Source organism: Mesocricetus auratus, unplaced genomic scaffold (genome assembly GCF_017639785.1).
Source record: "Mesocricetus auratus isolate SY011 unplaced genomic scaffold, BCM_Maur_2.0 Super-Scaffold_100045, whole genome shotgun sequence".
Lineage (NCBI taxonomy): Eukaryota > Metazoa > Chordata > Mammalia > Rodentia > Cricetidae > Mesocricetus > Mesocricetus auratus.
The window spans coordinates 6,892,244-6,914,239 of NW_024429222.1; the positions used below are offsets into that span (position 1 = coordinate 6,892,244).

The 21,996-nt window shown below is 47.4% G+C and overlaps 1 protein-coding gene across 2 annotated transcripts in view; it reads left to right on the forward strand.

The window, feature by feature from the left end:
* The window catches only part of Fto (FTO alpha-ketoglutarate dependent dioxygenase), a 349,466-nt gene extending 331,726 nt beyond the window's left edge, over positions 1 to 17,740 (forward strand). For both annotated transcript variants that reach the window (XM_040735285.1, XM_005079155.4), the window contains one exon: positions 15,568 to 17,740. In XM_040735285.1, the coding sequence (XP_040591219.1) occupies positions 15,568 to 15,837 (270 nt within the window). In that variant the 3' untranslated portion in view covers positions 15,838 to 17,740. The remainder of the gene's footprint in view (positions 1 to 15,567) is intronic.
* Positions 17,741 to 21,996: the final 4,256 nt, after the last annotated feature.

Consider the following 21,996-nt stretch of genomic DNA (forward strand, 5'->3'; position numbering starts at 1 on the left):
TGGTGGACCGGGTCTCAGCTGCTCACACAGGACTCCGGTAGAGCTGCTTCAGCCATGGGATTGCCAGCTTCCTTCTTAGCATTTCAAGAAGGCTCCCTCCCTTTGGTCTCTCTAGCAGGTATCACCCAGGCTTCAGAGGCAGCTCAAGACTCCTAATGGTACAAAAGCAGAAACCGCCAAGTTTGTAAGAAATGGGAAAAACAAAATGCTTTTTTCAAAAGTTCTCACCTGGGCCAGGTGATGGTGGCACACCCCTTTAATTCCAACACTTGGGAGGCAGAGGCAGGTGGATCTCTGTGAGTTCCAGGCCAGCCTGTCTACAATAGCTAGTTCCAGGACAGCCTCCAAAGCCACAGAAAAACCCTGTCTCGAAAAACCAAAAAACAAAACAACAACAACAAAAAAAGAAATTAGTCAGTGTCACCTCTCCTGTCACTGGGTTCTTAAGAGCTAGTTACCAGACACCATTCACACATGTGTGGAATAAGGGAGACGAATGTAGTACCAATCAATGTATGAAGAGTGCGATATTTCATGTAATTCCCACAGTTGACCAATCAAAAAACAGCAGTCAATGCATATTAGAGGCATCTTGGGAAGCAGATGGACTAGGGAGGGACACAGCTCTATCTTCCTGGACTGTCTTCTGCAGCATTAGATTTAGGACTTGGGGGTGACTCAGTAACACTGGAGGATAATGGTGGGCTCTGGGGTACAAACTCTGGTGGCTTAGGCAAGTTACATGCCCACTCAGTGTTCCCATCTCTAAAGTGCAATGCTAACTGCACCAGCATCACTGGGAGCCGCTGACGCCTGGCCCAGAGAGATGCTCAACAGATGTCACATAGATGCAGGGAGGGCCAGAGGATGCTGGTCCCTGACTTTGTCACAAGCCAGTCTGTTAGCATCCCTGTAAGCCGAGGGAGTAGGAGATGAGATTAGCTCCTAAGGACAGAGGTTCTATCACATTCAAAGTTGGGAAGAGCAAGCATGGCTGTCAGAATTACCTCCCTGAAAAATGAGAAGCCCTTCCTTTCCGGGGAGAGCTTCGGATTCCTTGCAGTGGAGCCGTTCCTCGTCCTCATCTCTACCCACAATGGAGAAATAATTCAGAGGTCTGCTGCCCAAAGACCTCTCTCCTGGAAAGGAACTTTATAAATCATTTTAAAGGAGTTAGTGACCATAGTTTCCAGGCGCTTCCAGGAGACCAACTTAGAACCAATTAAATCCTGTGCACTGTGTGTCAGCCGCTCTTCCGAACAAATCTCTCCCAAAAGGCCAGTCATGTGGTCAGGCCTAGGCACAGCTGTCCAGGCATTTATCTTCTTTTCCTCCCTGGGGAGAACTCACATGTCTTCCTCACCCAGGAAGCAGTGCAGCCTGGTCCTATCTCCATACTAACCATCGTGTTTTAAAATACGATTCTTTTTTCTCCACACGCTTGAAAAACAAAAAGTGAGTCAACAGTATAGAGTTTGTGGCATTGCTTGAAGGCCAGAGCAAAGGCCATTTTGGAAGGACTGTCTGCCTGGCTTCTCTTCATCCATGCTTCACAGGCAAGGCCACTTGCTGGTAACATGTCCAGAGCCTGGCCTTGGAACTCACTGACAGGCACCTCTGGGCACGAGGCCTCTCTCAGGCAGTCTGCACATAGAACAAGCGGTTGAAATAAGCCAGCAGAGGATGCATAATGGCCACGGTGAGGTGGGCTGGGCGAACTCCCAGGTGTTCGCAACTGCGGAGTGTTCTTCCAAAAAGAATAAATTGCAGCTTAGCAGTCTGTCAAGAAGCCTGACTCCCCAACAGGCCAGGCTCAGGGCAGGAGGTCACAACAGCTAATCAGGCCTCACTGTGCTGGCCCGGCTCAACGCCCAGCCCTAGCCATTCCCAGCTGTCCGTCTCCTGCTCTGCTTGGGAAGAAGCAGAGCTTCCCCGTTAATCGGCCATTTTCAGAATCTGGAAGGTGGCTTGTCATGGGCCTCTTGTTCCCAGACTCTTCTCTAATGACATTCTGCTCCAGCAGATGTCATCCTTTGATTCCGTATGACCTTCTGCATGTGGGCAAATGAGGAAGTGCCTGGGCTCCACAGTGAGGGCCTCTGGGTGTCTGTGCAGAGAACCTCTGTCATCCACCTCACCCCCTCATCACTATCAGACATCGTGGCAAGGACGTGGCCTTGCTCATTTGTCGTGTGGGAAGAAAGCCTTCTTCCCGGAGCCAGGGGCTATGAGAGGAGGTGGCCAATACTGGTCAACCCTTCAGTATTTACCAGATGTGACTCCAGGTCTCTGTGCTGTCTCAGCTTGACAGATGAGACAATGCCTCTTAAGTGCCCTCCTCAAGGTCACCTCAGCAGCAAGCAAATGCTGGTCCTGGGAGAATGAGGTTATCCCCAGACAGTGACAGAACCATAGGCCCAAGCTCTCAGGACCCAGAAGAACATGCCCTGGCCCTACCATCCACCAGAGAACATGACTAGAAGAGGTACCTGATGCCTTGAATCCCCTGCCTTTGTCTTTCTGGGGCCAAGATAGAGAACGGGCCATGTGCCCAGTTAGCCAAAGGGTTAAGGATGCAAGTACTCCCCTAGGGCCCTATCTCTGGCAGTCTCCTTTCTTCCTAAGGTTCCAGGGGGCTCTGTTCAGAGACAGTGTCCTCAGAAGCACATGGGGCTCTTAGAATTCAGTCTGCTCTCTTTGTAAAAACTGCCATGCAAGCCAAGTCATTTTCAAAGCAGCCCAGCTCTGGTTCTGAAGCTGGCTCAGACATACAAGGCTGGTTCTCTTCCTCAGCCTGAATCCATAACAAAGAAAAGCAAAGGAACACCACCTCAAACTGGATGTGAGCAGAGTTCCAGGGCAGGGACACCTTGGGTAGACTCGGGATCATAGGAGGCTTAGCCTCTCTTATGTTCTAGTGCAAAGGGGACAATTCATGAACACTGTTGGCACAATAAGGCTCCGAGTCTACCCTCCCTCTAAGTCCCAGAGCAGGTAGAAGCCATGGGACTCCAGGAAGATCCTCTTCGAGTTTCTCAATTCTGTGTGGGGATGAGCATAAACGCTTCCTCTCATGGAGGCTCTTACAAGGCACTGGAATGAAGGCCTCCTGTGTAAAACTCTCCTAGGAACAACCCATCCTCCCTGGTGGCCTCTGAGACCCTAGGCCTCACCGGCTCCATCTTCAGTCCCCTGCTTACACTCCTGCAGTCACAGTGATGTAACTTACTCTCTGATAGGCAAACGCCTGCCAGAGCCACCTGCCAATGCCTCCCATTTTCCCATTTGCTCTTTTCTTCATATGCCCATTTAACTTGCCACAGAGCATGTCTCTACAAAACCCCTGTTACTGTTTATTGGCTTACAGACTATAGCAGAAAAGTACTGATTTCTCCTCCTCCCCTACTCATCCCTTCTTCCTCAATATAGAATCTCAGTTTTGATGGGAAAGAAAGGGACAAGGCAGCCACTTTCCAGCCTCCCTTGTAGGCTGACCTTCTGAGAAAGAGGAAGAGGGGCATATTTCACCCTCTTCCTTTCTCCTCCCTGCCTGGGCCTCCAGTATGGTGGCTAGAACATTCTGGACCACAGATGACCTCACGAAAGACAGTCAACTGTGGATGGCAGAGCAGAGCATAGAAGGAGCACCAGGTTCCTATAAATCTGTGGACTATCTTCCTGTGACCTACATCCCTGGTCGTCTTGAGTGTGAAGCAAAGATGAGCATCCATCACCTTCAACCATCACAACTATTAGACCCCCTTGCTAGCAGCCAAATGCGGGGTTCTTGTCTAGTTTACTTCTTGTGGCAGTTGCTTTCTACTGCTGTAATAAAGCATCCTGGCCAAAACCAGCTGGGGCTTACACTTCCATGTCATTCTCCATTTTGAGAGAAGTCAAGGCCAGAATTAATCCAGAGACCACAGAGGAACCCTGAGTTCAGTCACACTGTGCTTTGGGCCTCTCTTCTTCATAAGATCCACACAACAGCCATAAAGGTTCCTGTAAAGGAGTGATTCTCTCTAGCCTGAGAAAGAAATGACAGCTTAGAGCCTGTAGACTTTGGCCAGTGGCCCAGGGGAGTCTCCTGTGCACATGTGTTATGTCTGAGAGAGTCAGAACCTGCCTGCAAACACAGCTCTTTCAATCATGAAAACAGTGCCTGGTGGTCCTTGTGATTCTACCAAGAAAGGAAAATGCTGGGCTCATTTGTGTGACACTGTGGCCTTGTGACCTGGAGCAAGGCCTCCAGTTGGCTTGTCTTCAAGGATGAGATAACACCTCTGTGTGCTACCCTACTGGTAAGAAGCATGTGAGGGCACGTACGTGGATCTTTGTTCAGAGTTGGGGACATTCTTAAGGGTTGCCTTACCCAACCCCTTATCATACAGGTGAGCCAGGGTGGCCAGAAAAGTTAAGGTTTTAAGGGTAAAGTAGTAGCAGAACAGTGTCCTAGATTCTCAAACCCGTGTCCTCCCTGCCACAGTATCCTCCTTGTCCACAGGAAATAATGACTTTATTATTATGACCCCATCTGATGTGTCACATACTCTCCATTGCTGCTGTTAGGGTTCTACAACAGAGAGATTGATCTCATCTAAGCAGTTCAGGCAAAAGTGTTTTCAGTCATTAGAGTGTTCCCAGGTCTTCATGTGTCAAAGTCTACTCTAGGCATGGATAATAGAGAAGTGAGCAAAACAGCCAGAAAGGCTTTCTTCGGAGCCTCTAAGCCTCTAAGAGGACAGGTTAGCACCATAGACAGTATAGAGGAGAGGTCTGGATGGAAGGGGCAGCATATTAATGCCCTGAGCATGTCCTTGACCTGCTAAAGGAAGAACAAATAAGCCAAATGTGTGGAGCCAAATGTACAAGACCAATGGAAAGAGAGAAAACTAGAGAATTGGAAACAGACACACAGGAAAAGGAGATGGGTCTTCTGGACCATCGAAAGAATGTTGGCTTTGTATCCCAGGCTAGCCTCAAACTCTTATTCCTTGTCCCCCCTCCCCTCCCAAGTACTGAGATTACACTGCTCACTGCTATGCCCGGCAGAATTTGACTTCTACTTACCTGTTAAGTCTGTACAAAGCATGAGTGTGCCCTTAGCAAGCAGGTATCTCTTGTGTCTGCCCGGTCTTTTCTGGAGTCTGACCATGGACTGTTGCCCAGCACTTGGTATTGGGTGACCCAGAGCTCACTACCGCAAGCACCATGGACCTTTGAAAAGGCTCCTGGGTCTCAAGTTCCAAATGAGGTTAAAATGGACTTGAGTGGGAGTTTCTCAGCATCCAAACCCCAGATAAGCAGACTACTCAGAAGTATCTCTGAAACCAGCAATGCTGTGGAGACAGACAGACAGGTGAGCATATGGGGAAATCTAGACTCGGATTTTTTAACAGCTTACAACAACAGTGCTCGTCCCTAAGTCAGAACATCTGGCCTTAGAATCAGTAAGCGAATGTCCTTTGCTTGGCTTATCTCTCCAGAGCATGAATGGATTATGCTCCAGTGTCTGTCTGTCTGTCTGTCTGTCTGTCTTTGACTTTGCAGGCCAACAGCCTCTGTAAAAAACAGACCCTCTGTATAAATCAGATTTTTCTGTGACATCTGCTTCTTGCCCAGGTTATGTAATTTCTAGGTTTGGGAATCAATGGCATTGGCTCTATTGCTTTTATTTTTATAACTATGTTTATTGCCCATGTGACAGCTGTTATCTGACTCTGAGTAAATGGAATTTTTCCAAACATTTGAAAATCCTAAGATTTTCAAAGATTTGCAAGTCCTGAGAATTGCAGGAAGAAATGTTTCTTGAAATGTTGTAAGTGCATCTAAAGCCACACTGACTTGAATTTCTGGTCCTAAGTTATTCTAGAATCTTTCTGAAGTTTGAGACTATCCCATGCAAACTTGACTTAGGTTTCAAGCAACAGGGAAGTCATGAAATTGGCAAGGGTTATCTTTTGTCAATCATAGCCCTTTGTGGGGTGTTGTGCTGACAGAGAGACAGTGGAGAGACCGTATTTTATGGCTGAAAGCAGGGCTTGATCATACCCAGTGGGGATTTTGTTCCAGTAATTGCATCCAATTGGACCTTGTGCCGCAGCGCAGGTACGGCATTAATAACACTCATTAAGTCGTATGCCTGTGCGCTTTCCCTCCCAATGGCTAAGTCACTGGCAGAATATATTTTCTTCCAAAGTGTTTGTTTTCATTGTTGCCCTTTAAAAATAATGAGTTCATTCTATTCCCTTGCAAGGAAAGCTGCTCTAGCCTCCTTTGAAATTGTATAGCTTTTGTCAAGCCCATTTCTGCAGCGCGTCCATAGCTTTGTGTGCTGGGGAACCCAACCCGGCCTCTCTTAAAGCTTCCAACCAAGTTGCCTCAGACTCGATACATAGAACCGCCAACCCGTTTGACCTTTTTATTGTTACCCTTGAGCAGGTAGAAGTCATGCAGGTTTCAGGTGACCCTATCATGTGACCAGAGATCAAAGGTCAGCAGCTCCTAAATGTTCTGCTGTCAAGGTAGCCCATTCATCACCATCATTATGCAACTGACAAGCCAACAAATGAACCTGGGATAAAATTATTCTCAACCTTCTGCCTCCCGGATTTACACCAGAGAGGTGGGCCAAACAGTCTCACGCATTAAGTGGTTCCATGAGCCTGCCAGCATCCCTGAAGTACGGGGAGGGACTTTGGGAGACCTGCTGGATGCTCTGAACCCCAGAAGGCCACCAGTTGTCCGCTTATCAGGCCCAGTTGCATATCTGCAGAAGCTGTCCTGTCTCTGCTTTCCTCTGTAATGAAGATGAATTCAATGTTAGTTCTGTGTGATCACAAAGACATCCTGTGTCCCCCATTGCATCCCTGCCTTAGCATCACTTTGGTCCTTTGGGCAAGTTTATATGGTACTGGTTTGTCCTGAATAGCCTGCTCCTAGAAGTCACTTATAAAAATGAAGGTTCTCAGGGTACTCCTCTGGAGAGTCTGACTCGGGGGCTTCTGCCCTCAGGAAACTCCTTTTAGTAACCCCCCCTCAAGGGATTCTTTCTTTGCTTTTTGAATAGTACAAAGAGCTTGAGCTTCTGAGTCAGACGAGTCTGGCCTTGAATCCAGACTCTAGCCTATGTTCGGTCATAAAAGCTTGGATTGATTTTTTTAATCTTCCTGGCTTCAGTTCCTTCTCAGGGACAAGAAACTCACATGGAAAATGTGCAGAGTATCTACACACAGTACACATTACCGGTGGTCCTTTGTGTTTTCAGTAGCACTTCTGCTATCTCTTTGGTCTAAAATTGTCACTGACGGTGCAGTGGCACAGTCTGGAATAACTAACTATACCTCTCTCATGGCACCAACAATCTTCAAAGAGCCATTTTCAGAGCAACAGGAGTAAGGGGATACTGTGAGGGCCTTGTAGTATAATCACCTAGGCTGGGGATGGGGCAGGGCTCTGAATGAGGCAGTTCCCATTAGCAACAGAAGGAGGGTGTGACACTCCTTTAGGCTCCTGCAAAAAGACTGCAGATACCTTTGGGCCATATTGTGACTAGAAAGTGTCCCTGACTTAAAATGGCAGGAAGCTCTTGCATCCGCATCCATTTACCTCCTGATCCGGCCACGCTGTAAGCACCTTTCCGGCCACGCTGTAAGAGTTCTTGGTAGAACCTCTGGCCCAGTTCCCTGAAACCTCATTGCTCTTTCTCCTTTAAAAGCTAAAACAGAACTAAGAACTCATTTTCTGATAAACAACTTACAGTAAGAAAGATTCATTTTGCTCATGGTTTCAGAGGTTCTTCTATGGTTGTCTTGCCCTGCTCCATCAGGCCAGTGGTGAGACTGACAGACATCATGGCAGCAGGGGCATGGTGTCACCGATTGTTCCCCTCATGACAAACAGGAAGCTGAAACACGGAGCAAGGGCTAGAGACAAGATATAGCCTTCAGTGATACACTTCCAGTGAGCCAGTGATTCATTCGATTGGGAACCCATCCATGGACTAATTCATTGACTGGATCAGAACCCTCATGATCCAACCACTTACTTCCCCAGTGCTGCACCTCTGAAATCAAGCCTTCAACACACAAGCCTTTGGATACATGCTTCATATGCAAAGCTTGCCACTTGTAGTTTTGGGATGACATAGGGCTAATATTATTTTTCAGACAAATTATCAGTCACCTACATTCTGAAGGAAGGCGTTGGAGCTTTGAAAGCTGCTTTATAGCGGAAGTGGCTTTTGAGTCTCAAGGAGGCGTGGAGAACACTATCCAGTCCCAGCAGCTGCCCCTTCCCAGCTGCTTCCCTGGCCCAGCCAACACTCCATCCACACAAAGTGTTTGACCAAGATCCAGACATCAGGCTGTCTGTGCTAGCTACCTAGCCATCTTTTGGGTGATGACTGGTTGACATTGGTAGCATCATCCTGCTGTTCAAAGGTGGTAGGGGGTATATGTGGTATTTGGAGCCTTTTAAAAGCATCCTTACAGCTTTTGTTAGACTCCTCCTTTCTTCCCATGGTGTGAGGCCCAAAGATAAATCTATAGACAAATAGGATTTAAGCCAGATTCAAGTGTCTGTGTTTGAAAAGTGCTGTCTGCTAAAAAGGTATGTTGAGCCAGAAGAAAGAGAGATGGCCTGTGGGCAAAGGTTGGGTTTCCTCCCTCTGGTGTGTGTTAAGTTTACTGATCTGAAAAACTAATGTGACAGGGATGCAGGAGGTGGAAAACCTTTCACGGGGAGAGTGAGTGTGCCCCTTCACGAAATTCAGTTAGGAACTGCTTCTGCAGTAGATAAGCGGAGGTATGCAAAACAGCATGCTAACTGATACCACCTTCACACAGTAGATCATCATGGTGGCTGCAAGGTGAGGTGACTCATCATTGATAGCATTTTCCATAGTTATAATAGCAGTGACAAAAATCTGTGAAGAGGGCCATAGTGCAAGGCTAAGTTTGTGTGTCACGCATGTATGTGTGTGTATAAATACATATGTACATACATGTTTATGTGTGTGTATATGTGTGGGGGTGGGAGAAAGAGAGTCCCAGACTGACTTTGAACTCAAAATTCTCCTGCTATTTCTCCCCCATGCTAAAATCTTAGGCATGCCACCACCATGCCAGCCTAAGGCTGAGATCATTATACCCCTGCCTGCACACAAGCTCACACTGAAATAAACTGAAACAGAGCACAGTAAGAAACAGCACAGTGAAATGGACTGAGGTTAGATTTGGGGGTAGAGGGTTTTTTTTTTATTAATTTATCTTTTTACATTCCAATCTGGGGTTAGATTTTAAATAGTGGGTTTAAGTCAGACAACATGAATAAATCCCTTAAAATGTGCATGTGGCCGGGAATGGGCTAGACAGTCTGTGTGGCGGATGTGCTGCCTTGCTGTGCAGAGAGGCTGGGTGGGACAGGTATTCTGGGTAGCTCCTTTCAGTCATTATTTCCTGCTTTCCTCTGCTGCTGCAGGCACACTTTGTGGGTTAGCTTGGATCTCCCCAGTGTTCTTTCCCTGAGGCCTCCTAAGCCTTGAGACTGGTGTGTATTGTTTGAGAAAATGTGTTTGGATCTGGCTGAGCTCCTAAAGCAGTCTCTCAACTAACTTTAGCCAGAGTGACTCTCAGCTCACTGTGGGGGAAAATTCCAGGGGAAATTCTGACATGAAAAATACACTTCCCTGGTCGTTAGAGATTTTCTGATGATGTTACGAGTTTAAACTTGTCTTGCTTTCAGGAGCACCAGTTACTTCCTTTTTATTCCCAAGTGCTAAGAGCCTTCCTGGGTTGCATGGCACTATCAGCTTCATTTTAAAACTAGGATGTGCGGCCTGTAGGAGGTGGGTGTGTTGGCATGATTGTGTTTACATATCCTTTGCCTACCTTGGAGGGCCTCATATGCACGGCTTGATCTCATCTCCACGTAACCCAGCAGAGCAGAGGCCCATGCACTTCATGGAACAGCTGAGAAACCTGAGAGCTTGAGATATTTTCTCAAGGTCACCCAGAGGCTTTAATGAGAGAAAGCTTATGCACTGGAAGGATAAACAGGTATCATTTATTTCTGCAGATAACGCCTGTAAGAACTTCAAAGTCTGATGGAAGAAAAGGAAGGTTGTCTAGCTATAGCAAGAATCCTAGAAATAAGAAAAAAGAAAATGTTTGTGCCCCCGGCCCCCCACCGCCCCATCAGTGTTTTGATATCTGCCAAATATCTCAGTGAGGCAAGAATATCTAATAGTTGATGGACAGGACCCATTTTGATCCAAATGGAGATCCATGATAAAGATACAGGATGTAATGCAAAGGGCACCCAGCTTCTGGGTAGGGGCTGGGCCCACCCAGCTTCCAGCCAGCCTCTGGGTTAACCTGGTAGGCCTCGTGCAAATAGGAATCTAGATGCCGGTCCCTACCACCTCCTCCAGCTTTCTGAAGAGGTGGGGGAAACACGGACTTTCTAATAACAGATTGTAGTCACTTTCCTTAGTGTTTGTTTTCTGCTTCCCCGGGAAAGAACTTTCATTTAGTGGTTCATTTTTCTTGTCTCTTCTTGGCCCGTGCCTGATGACTTTTCTCCATGAAGTTCTTGTGTGTGTGCTTAGCTTGTCCATCCTCATGACTCTATTAGCAGAAATCATTTGTCCTGAAACTTTATCATTGTCTGGAGAGTGTCGGAAATGTTACCTGTCCTTCTTTATTTGTTGCAAAATTTAGGGACGAGGAAGAACCATATGTGTTTTCTTAAAATCAATGGCCAGCACATTACTGTAAAACCTATTGATTAAAAACACAAAGTATAATGTTAGTCATTTAGTCTGTGAAGTGACGCGATAAGGGAAGAAATTTATCCTTTGACTTTTGCATTAACCTTTATTGACTGCTTGCATACCCATAATTAACACACACTTTAGCTAAAGTGGTTAATTTTAGCATGGTGGCCAATGTTCACTAATGTAGCTGCCATCTTGATCACCCAGATGTAAGGGAAGCCCTGGGGGAAATCAGTGAGTTACACCTCGGGGTGGAGGCTGCAGGACCTCTGGGCCAGCCAGCTTCCTGCACTCTCGCTAGGTCATTCAGAGAGAACCATTCCTAAGCAGCAAAGAGCTTTGAGCATGGCCCATTGAGTCCTTTGAATGGAAGCCAGGTAAATGGGAAAGAGAGGGATGAAGGGCTTGTAGTTTTCTGTTTTGTTCTCTTCTGTTTTGTTTGGCTCCCCTTTAAGTGTTTCAAGAGAGGGGCAGGGTTTTCTAAGTTGATCCAGGTTTGCTTTCTAACTCCAGAAGCATCTAAAAATGGAGTTTTTCCCTTAGGAAATGAGGGTGGAGGCTGTGACCTTCATACTGGGTAGCTAGGGAAGGTAAGAGCTGGGAAGAACGCTAAGCTGGGTAGGATTTTTTAGATTTTCAGCAAAGATCATCCAGTTCTGGCTGTGGAAACTGGCTTATTTCCTAGCAAAAGCCCTCAAGTTCTTAATTTCAAGCACGGACAGTTTGTGTGCACAGTATCACCAGTAACATGGTCACATGGTGGGATGCTGACAGTGAATCTTGTAAACTGTGGGAAGTAGCCGTGCTGGGAACAATGACTGTCATCGTCAGGATGCTTTGAGTTGCAAGTAACAAGAGAAACATGCCCCAGCCAACAAAGCTTGAGACAATGAAGTCTGCAGAGACCTAGCTCAGGTGAGCCTTTACCACCTGACAGTATGGCTTAGAGTCCTGCCTCTGGTCGCAGAAAAGCAAAATGACCATGGGAGGTCAGGGCTGCACGGGTCAGGAGAGAAGAAGGTGTTTTCCCTCAATCCTGCATCAGAACTCAGGTTGATTCTGGTTTCTCTGGGCTGTGTCGTGTGCCTCTCTAGCCACTCCTATGGCCAGGAGTAGGTGGTACTGACTGCACCACTACACTCAGCGTTTCTAAAACACATCTGAAGACACTCAGGGCCTTCCTTTGTGCAAGGGACTGCACGATACAGGGTCCACATGCTAAGAAACAGCCCAGCATGGTTGCCACATGAAGCAGCCACCACCCCTTCCTTAGTGTGGGTTGGTAGCTGCTGGTTCTGCTGAGTCTGGGTACTATAGCCTGCCACTGGGAAGGCTTGTGACAAGATTCAGCCACAGGCCGTTAGATTCAATGCAGAAAGAACTATACCAGGACTGATGAACTTCCCCTAGAGAACCCATCCAGGGATCCCCACAGAGGGACTTTGGAAGGAGCAGAGAGCCACTGCATAACAGTCAATACTCTGGTGGCATCTCTCATCTGTCACTGGCACTCATGATGGAAGTAATGATAGTGGTGATATTTACTGAGCTGTGTGCTGGGCAGTATTCCAGATACTATCTCTGTTCATTCATTTAATCACAGCAAACCCATAAGTCAGAATGTTATTACTGCAACACACGTGTACACACACACACACACACACACACACACACACACACACACACACACACACACGCTTGCTTGTAGGGAATATTTCCCCAGATTCCTCAGGCATGCTTGAAATAATGGCTAATAATAATAGTAATAATTTTTCCTGGGCATACATGCCTAGGATAAAGTTTAATTTAAAGATAGGCACAGAAAAAAGATGAGCACCAGTAACTAATAAAACAGAACCATTTTGACAGCATGCTGCAATAGAATTAGATGATTTTAGTTGTCTTTCTCAAAATGCCGTATGCTCCACTCCCTGAGGGTAGTGCTGGGAGGTGCCGACAATGAGGAGGTGAGCTGAGATGGGTGATAGTAATGTAGGTGCTTCCATGTAGCCTCGGGCCACTGCTGACCTGCCATCGTGTCAGAAGGATCGCCCACTCTCTGTGACTCCGGATCATGGCGACATATATACCAAGTAACTTGTACAGTGTACTTACAGGGTTGTGAGAGACACGGGTGACTCACATCCTGGGTGGAACACAGGATCCAATCACACTGCTCAGGATTGTGCTCAACTTAAAACTTGTAAATTATTTCTAGAATGTTCTATTGGTTTACTGTGGGTAACTGAAAAAATGTATAGGTAGCAGGAACTAATGGACCATTGTCATCATCATCATCATCATTATATTCGTTATTATTCCCATCACCACCATTATATAGCTAAGAACTCACAGCTCCAGAGGATAAAGAAGTGCCCAAATGATGTGTCCCTCAGGAGCAGCGCCTCCAGAGAACACAGTGTGACCCTTGATACTGCCAGCCCCCTACTGCCCCACCTAAGGACACTGAGACTCCAGCAGATGGGTGGTTTGAGCAAGATGTAAAACATAACAGCTGAAAGGGCACAAGCCCCCTTTCCTCCCCTTCCACAGTCTGATGTAGCTGGAGGGGGTGGGAGTCTCTTCTCACACGTGGAAACCCACTCAGCTCTCTCACTGGCATTTGGAAATTAGCAAGGAATACTGGCCATCAAGAGAAGAATTTCACAGCATTCTTAACACAGCTGAATTGGGCCCCTGAGAAACTCAACAAAGGTTCTTGTCCCAACCCATATGGAGTAAGTAGAGGTGTGTGTGTGTGTGTGTGTGTGTGTGTGTGTGTGTGTGTGTGTGTGTGTGTGTCCTCAAGCCTGCCACGGTCTTTATGAAACCAGGTAGATCCTCAACAGCCATCCTTGGTGAGAACAGTGGCAGCAAACTGGAAAGTAGCTTGCCCAGAGGCAGGCCAGCATGCACACAGCTCTGCCATGGGTCTGAATATTTTTAATACTTTCTCAGAGTGAGGAGGCAAAACCATTTGACAGCTGAGAAAGCATCTCTATTGACTTTTTACAAACCTTATGATATTCTAGGTGGATCAACACTTATCACAGCCCTTTAATCTGCCAAGCAGGATAATATGTGCACGGATAATTTATCCACTGTGAGATTGAAATGCTCAATTTGGAATAACTTTCCCTACCCAGTAAATTGAGCATTACTCTGCGATTCTGAGGTCGAGAGAAAGCACAATTTAAAAAGCTTTGCTGGGTCCCTTTGTAATTAGTCGCAGCTTCCCTTGAATATTAATTTCCCCCTCGTCTCTTTCAAGTGATTTAGAGACTGTCACGGGAGTTGCGGAGACGCACCCTGAGAAGGGCGACAGCAAGCCGCGTGGGCTCCAGCACCTATTATGAAGCAGGCTGCAGAGCGTGCCCTCTGCCCCTCCACGCCGCGTGTGCTTATCAGCACAAACAGTTGAATATTTATGCTAAGAGGATTGTCAGGGGCTGCTTCTGTTGCTTTAATTCTTGTTTTAAATAAATAATGAGAACATTTAAACACATTACTCTTCTTGGGGCCCCGAGGTCAACTAATCTTATTATTTATGAAGTGATGTGCTACATAATAGTACTTAGTGCGTGTTAACAGACGCCATTATCAGGGTCTGATGCAGAGAGCAGAAGATATATTGGAATGTTACGTGTAATGTATGGCGGGTTGAGTGCATAGGATGCCGGTATAGCAATTAACCACATGCGAAAATAGGTGTAAAGTTGAAGTATGCTTTCCCCTGGGAATCCCCTCACCATTAATAATCCCCCAGAGAAGAAATGTCTTTCTGTGAACATCTTACTGAGTCCTACGACTTGAAGTGGGTGTGGCCACTCTTTAACTGACAACAAGGGGGAGGGCCGAGGTAGGTGCACCCACACAGCTGTTGCAAACACAGGTTTGGTGTTTGTGCTCTTCTATAAGAAATCGTTCATCACTTATTACCCCCATCTCTTCTTGTTTTCCTCATTTTTCAAATAACTAGAACTGAAACCAAAGCATTTCCCAAGCCCAATTTTAGACGAGCGCAACTCTCCAAGAGGGTGGTGCCTCAGAGATGTGAGGATGTTACCCCAACTTTTTCCTACCAGGCTATAATTTAGCTTCATATGATAATTAATTTCTCTACTATTGATGAATAATCCATTTAATAAAAACGGTGATTTAAGTGTTTTCCTTGGGGACTAACTCTTGCTAGCCTCTTAATTTAATTTGGTGGAAGTTTCCCCACCTATTCATCAGCGGAAATGATTATTAACCTCTATTTGCATATATCCTTATAAACCTCTCTCTCCTTGGAGTGCCTTTTTTTCTGAGCCCAGCAAGCTGGGACACTTGTAAATCTCCAGGATCTCCAAAGTCAATCCTGGTCTGTAATATTGTTTAATCTATTCTTGGACGTTTTAATGCAGTAAATTCAATTTAATCTTTCCCAGTAATCTAGTAATACATTGAAATCCCACAAACATTTAAATCTGATAATGGCTTAATCACACACTTTAAATAACTGTTGAGATAATGAAAAAATAATTCACCATTTTAAAGGCAGAGTAACTCAATTTCCCTGATGATTGGCTTTTCTGAAGCCACTGGAGATAATACAGATGGGGAATTGGAAAAACGTGAAGCTCCACCATTCAGAGGGACAGGTTTTCCTCAGAAACGTGTTCTTTCTGCCTCACGAGCATCTCCTCCCGCTTCTCCTTCCCCGTCACAGCTGTTCTTGAAGCATTTCCCAGCAGCCTGGAACTTCCGGTGCTTTCCCAGCGGGTTAACTGCTGCTCTTCCTCTCCTAGGTGCCAGTCCAGAATCGTCCGGTCTCTCCCAGCTCGTCAGAAGCCAGACTGCCGGCCCTACTGGGAGAAGGAGGACCCTTCCATGCCTCTGCCCTTCGACCTCACAGAAGTGATTTCAGAGCTCAGAGGCCAGCTTCTGGAAGCAAGGCCCTAGAGGGAGCGCAAGTCCTCATGGAGAAGGAGAAGACATCGTTGGTTTTCCTCCCCAAACCTTGGACAAGGGTAGTATACATAGGCGATAGGACCTGGGTTCCAATTCAAGACAGCTAGAAAATAAAACTCACAAACACTAAAATGTTCAGTAATCAATAATGGTGTTTTAGTCTGATTTGGTGTTAAGCTAGAACACACGCACCCCCAAAAAGTATTCCTCAATCTTGTTTGCCCCTTTGGGAGCCCTTTTGTTCCCAAGGCGGCAACGGGGATGAGCCAAGCCTGTGACAAGCCTCTCCTTTCCTCTTGGGCGAGCCATCTCATGGGAGGAGACCCAGGCATGGGACCACAGAACTGGAGAGACCTATCCCAGCTTCTCACCTTGGCTCTGGCAGTTGGGCCATCCAAGATGGCAGTTACTAGCTCACCGTGGCTGTGCAGACCGAGATTCAGCTCGATTATCGTTAAAAATCCCTTCTTCAGTTGTCCTGGCCACATGTCAAGTGCCTGGCAGGAGGGTGGCGGTCACTGTGGTTTTAGACAACATATGGATGTTTCCGTGTTTCAAGTTTATGAGCAGGCATCCCCTCTTATGGTTTCCTGTAGTGGCTACTGCTGCCATAACCATGGAGGAAAGAAAGGAAAAGCAATTGTTGAACAGTAACCTCTTCCCTCCTCAGAGACAAAACTCAGTGAGGGTCTGACTGTGAGCCCTGTACAGGAAGAGGAAGGGACAACAAAGGAAGTAGCCACATCCTGGCTCTACGGGGCTTCCCTGATCCAATGGCAGAGGCCAGCCCTATAGGCACTATTTCATGGAGTTAGTGTTTCTTTTAGAATTCCCCCATTTGTGGGTACTGACAGGTGGCATGGGAACTTGAAGGATCCAACTCCCCACCCCAGTGATGCCAGAGCGTCACAGGCTATGTGGAGCTGTTAAGCCTGAATTCTAATTTCCAAGTGCCAGGGTTACATTTTTCCCACTCACTCTGTGACCTTTGCATGTCCTTGTATCTCAGTTTTCTCATCTGTGTGGTGGGAGGTGTTAAAAGTGTCAGCTGCTCAGGGTGCAGGTTAAGTGGCATCACCCAGCTGCAGACCTGAAGCAATTTCTCGCATACCTAGCTCCACATGCGATGCGTGTTAGTGCTGTTATGTGAGCTGGCCGTAGTGGTCTTCCTCCCCCGCTGGGGTCCTTGGCTGCGTGTGTCTCCTGGCCCACGCCTCTTTCTGCTGGCCTGAGGCATGGCTCCAGACATGTTGACAGCAGCTAGCCTCTTCCCTCAGTCTATGACTTTCTTGTATTGGTTGGGACCTTCTGTGTGTGGAGGGGTACACAAACAACAGTGTTTTTGCTGCAGTCAGGATTCTGTCTGAGGTGCCTTCCGGCCCAGAATTAGCCACAGGAGCTGCATTTCACAAAGCAGGTTGAATTTCCTGGTGCAGGGATCCGAGTCTCTTAGGCTTTGGTTTGGCCCCTTTTGTCACTGGACTGCAGCTTCCTCGTTAATAGAGGGGTAAGGTCCATTCTCAGAGGGAACTGCCACAGATGAAATGAAATGACCTAAGTAAGGGGTAGGCTTCTGATGTCACAGGCTGGCCCACCACCACCAGCTGTCAGGCTCTTGCTTATTAGGCCCCATGATGTTTCTTCTGTGCTGTATTCCATTAGGTGCCAAAATTAAAAAATTGGGAGAGTCCACATAAAATAAAAACGTCTGCATTCTCTTTAGAAGTCAGAACACCTGTGAGCTCCTGGGTCTCTGTCTCACAGTGGCTTGGCAGTGGCTGTGATCCCTATGCTCTGCTACGACCCTGCTACTCCTTGTCGTCATTTTGTAAACATGCTCCCCCAGCAGCGCCTTCTGAACCTGCTTGCTCACACCCTTTAGTAGAAAGCAGTAGTGTCCAGTGCTCAGTATGTGTTCCTCCCGTTGAACTGTGTTCATGCTCCGCTTGTACCGCTGTGCTGTGTGCACCCGTTCATACACAATAAAGAACTCAAAGATGAGAAACCAAAGAGCGTCTGTGGTGCTTGTCTCCTGGCATGCCAGTGGGCAGGTGGGGCGGGGCGGGGCTGGGGGCTTTGCTGGGTTGATGGAGGTAGTTCTCACACCCTCCAGTAGCTCCTCCCTGCTTTCCTACCAGTCGTTCCTGGCTGACAGGTTACAGCCCACTTGAGGAAAGTGGTCTAAAAGATGTACTACCCTCAGGGACTTTGGCCTTCCTCTATTCAGACCCTAGCGGTGTGGAGAGCCGTAGGTCTGATCCTACCACCAATCTGTCTCCCAGGTGCTCCAAGGAATTTACACTGTCATGGGGAGACAGACACGAAACCAATGCTGTGGCAAGATCATCCCTTGTGCTTGGAAGGGAAACACCTAGGTGGGGCGTGGAGGGGAACTAGTGACCAGTAACGGAAGAGAAGGGTAAATTATCCAGGGGCAGTATGGAAGACCTTTCCAGAAGAAAGGATAGCAGTCACAAAATCTACAAGGTTGGGAGCCCTTGCAAGGCGCTTCAAGGAAGGAAAAGGGCTTTTGTAGCCCAGGCAGAGAAAGCCAGGGGAGTCCTGCCATCCCCACTAGAGCAGAGACAGAAGCAGTATTCCCTGGGAAATGTGGAGGATTTTCCACAGGACAGGTGGGGACAACTTGATGAGATAGTTTATGCTTTTGATCATTGCTCCGACTAGTACCTGGATCCTACAGGCCCAATTCTAGGGAGCATCTTGGCAGCCAGGAATTCCATGTGGTGGGAAGGATGCAGGCAGCCACCTCCGGTGTGCAGAGGCCACGCTGAGCAGCACCCACAATGGCCCATCCTATTCCTGTTCTCCCCAGCAGTCTCCTGCCTGACAGAATTTTCTAGACAGAAAAGAGCGGGGTCATGGCATGGCTCATGACACAATTTTAGTAATAAGCTTCTAAATCCATCACTAAGTGAGTGGAGGGGTGCCATAAATGAGATTGCATGGGCCCTGCCTAATGCTGGGGCGCAGGCTTGGTATACGTTTCCAGGGAAGGTATTTTCCAGTGCAACTATTTTTTTTTTTTGCCTGCTCTAGTTAAGGCTGATTTTACCACTGGGCAAATTGCATACATTTGGATCCATGCCACGCTAAATACTGTTTATTCTGGGGATCTGTCAGAGGCGAGTGCATGGAAGACAAGGGGATTCTGATTTGAAAAGGCAATTCTCATCCAAACAGGTTCAGATGGAGCGAAGCGGCGCGGATTAAAAGGCGCTGAAGTGGTAATGCCGTTTATCCAGTTTGCCTTTGTTACTCTGTGATTAAATGGTATTTTTAATTAAGTTTCATTGGGAGCCATAGGTATCGAGGTGGCGAAATCAATTTGACAACCATAGAGAGGGAGGAAGGCACAGGCGGGCTGTAATGACTGCCACCGAGACTGCTGGGAAAGCCACAGAGAGCAGGCAGCTCTGAGAGGACAGAGAAGGCAGGCCTGCCATAATGACTTCTGAAAGGGGACAAGGGCACCCGGGGCTGCGGCGGTGTTTGGAAGGACTCTTGCTGCCCTGAGACACGGAGAGATCTGGATAGACTCCAGAGCGTGCTGGTGACTCCAGGAAAGGGACCCAAGGGCCCATTCCCATGTCTGTTGTGTGTGGGACAACCAGGCAGAATGTCCTCCCAAGACTCCTTGCTGCAGCCTGGCCATAATCCCAAGCAGACACGTCCATAATCTCTGACTTCCTCTTCTCGCCATATGGTTCACTTTCCCCTTAGAACCTTGCCAACACAGGTTCTTTCTGCTATCTAGCTTGAATATTCCAACATTGGAAGCTAGTTTTCCTTTAGGCACATGCCCATCTATTCTGTTGACATCTGATTTCCCAAAACCTGAGTCCTGAGTGGCAGTAGAGGCTTCTGGGTACAGGTTTTCTGGGTCTGCACTAGTTGTGGATGTGTGACCCTAAGGCTACATACATTTTCCACACCTCTTGTCTACAAATGGAAGGTGTAGTAACGTTACTATTGCCTGAGCAGGTTGTGAAGGGCATGCAAGTTCCCATGCAGGTAAAATTCGGCAGGCAGGGCTAGCACGCACGGGTCTTCAGGAAGCACAGGCTATTGTGAACCCAATTAGCTGACATCAAACTCCTTGCTTTGTGATTCAGGCAAATGGCTTTCCTCTGCAATCCAGTCCCCACTGACCAAGTAGAGGAAGATGGAGATGTGGGCTAGCACTTGGCCATGCCCCACACCCCGCAGTCAGGCGCCGTCAGTGAGTCCCATCGGACCACAGTAATCACTCAGCGCTTGTCAGTTACTATAATCGACAACGCCCCAACCAATAGTCAGTAGTCACCAAGAAAGCGAGCGCAGCAGCCAGCTACAGTTTGCTTAAGGAGAAGAGAATGCCACCAGCACATGTTTATCCCAGTCGCTCTTCACAGCTTCCATCTTTCTTTTTTCTCAGCAGATGGCCTGGAACTTCTTATAAATGAGATGGTACGAAAAATGATTCCTCCATACTGCCATTACTGCAGCAGGATTAGGTCACCCCTGGCAATTTCAGATTTGCTTAAAAACATTCCTGCCTCACCTTCTAATGGATGGCCTGTGCACAACAATTGTTTATTGACTCGGATGCCTAAGGACCAGGGTCAGCCCGCTTCGGGGGAGGGAAGCATTAATTAACTCCCACCATTAGACTCGGTGATTCTTTTCCAATGACGCAGTGCATGGCTTTGCTCGCATTTACTTTTCATCAGTCCTGCAGGAATCGAGGTGAAGCAGCTTCCCCGCACATATGTGTCGGGCTAAATGGATCACAGCAGATACAGATCTGCTTGCCTGCCTGCACTTGCCTTTAGACAAAATTCATCAATTTTACAAAAGCTACTGACCAAATCCAGCACCGCTACAAATGAGGGGCTTGCAGCCTGGGTTTTCTTTCCCTTTGTTTTGAACCTGCGGAGGTGGTAGCCTTAGACCAGTGCAAGTCTGCTCTTTGAGAGCTGCTTTCTCAAACGTACAGTGGTTCTGAACCAAGCACTTGGGTCATCTGGCCCTCTTGGTTGATGACCATGTGATGGTCTTGCATGGTCACATAAAGATCATCCATGGAGCTGGACAGGTAGCTAAGTGGCAGAGCACTTGCTTAGCATATGGGGACCCTGAGGTTCATTCGTAGCTCTGCAAAGATGTAAAGGGGGGGGGGGGTCAGCAACCATCCCACTCTTCACCATCCCAGTATTGAAGTGACCTTCTGGCCCTTCTCAACACAAGGACATCTGTAAGACAGAGGGATCCTCATGCTTAAGCCCACTGGTCCTGTGTTCTGTATGATTTCTTCCCCCTAGGGAGATGTCATCATAAAGACCCAAGCCCATGCAGATACACAGAGAGTGTTGCTAGTGCCCCCGGAACATGTCTCGCTTCTGACCACGCAAGGCAGGGGGCAAGTGGCTCACTCTGGAGGCTTCGCCAGCAGCAAGCCCACCTCTCCGAGCAGCCATGAGGAGTACGCTAAGGGCTACTCTTGAGTTTTTTATTGTTGTTTTTCAGACTCCATATACCCTGTGACAACACACCAAAGCTGGGCCCACTTGTGTTCCATTCTTCATCAGATTATCCTAGAACCTCAAACACTGCAGGGAAAGTGACTGCGCTTCCATCTGCTCCTTGGCAAAATGGCTGTCCCCAACTCATAACCTAAGTTTTCCTTTCAAATGAAGGATGGGGACCAAGCAATCCCCAAGCCCCTCAAGCGATGAATCGGTTTCTCAGAGCAGCAAAACCTGCGGCTGGTAACTCACCCACCATGGAAACAGGGCCCCTGGTCCCCTCCTTCCATCTCCGCACTCAGCAACCCTTCTGACAGTGAGTTGCATTTGATTACCGTGATTAGAGCTGGGGCAGGTATACAGGATTCCCTCTCTCCCCCTCTACTCCTTGCAGCCAGGGTCAGGCTGAGAGGCATCCCAGGGACTATGTGAACAATCAAACCCTGTTTACCATGGATGCTTAGTTTTCTTTTGACAAAATCAAAACAGAGTTTAGTAGGCAGTGTATTTCATACATGCCCCTTGATCAATGCAATGATCTGTCAGAAGCCATTAAAGCCCCCATTAGCTCGAATGCATTCAAAGCTAAACTATCGGATCATTTAAGGGCTGCAGTGATTGTTTTTAATATACTGTACATTGATTTCTCCCCGTGAGCAGCAACATAAGTTTGAAACTAACTGTGTATGACTCTGGCCCCATTTGCTGTCTGCAGCCCTCCGTGAGAAGCTTGCTTTCATT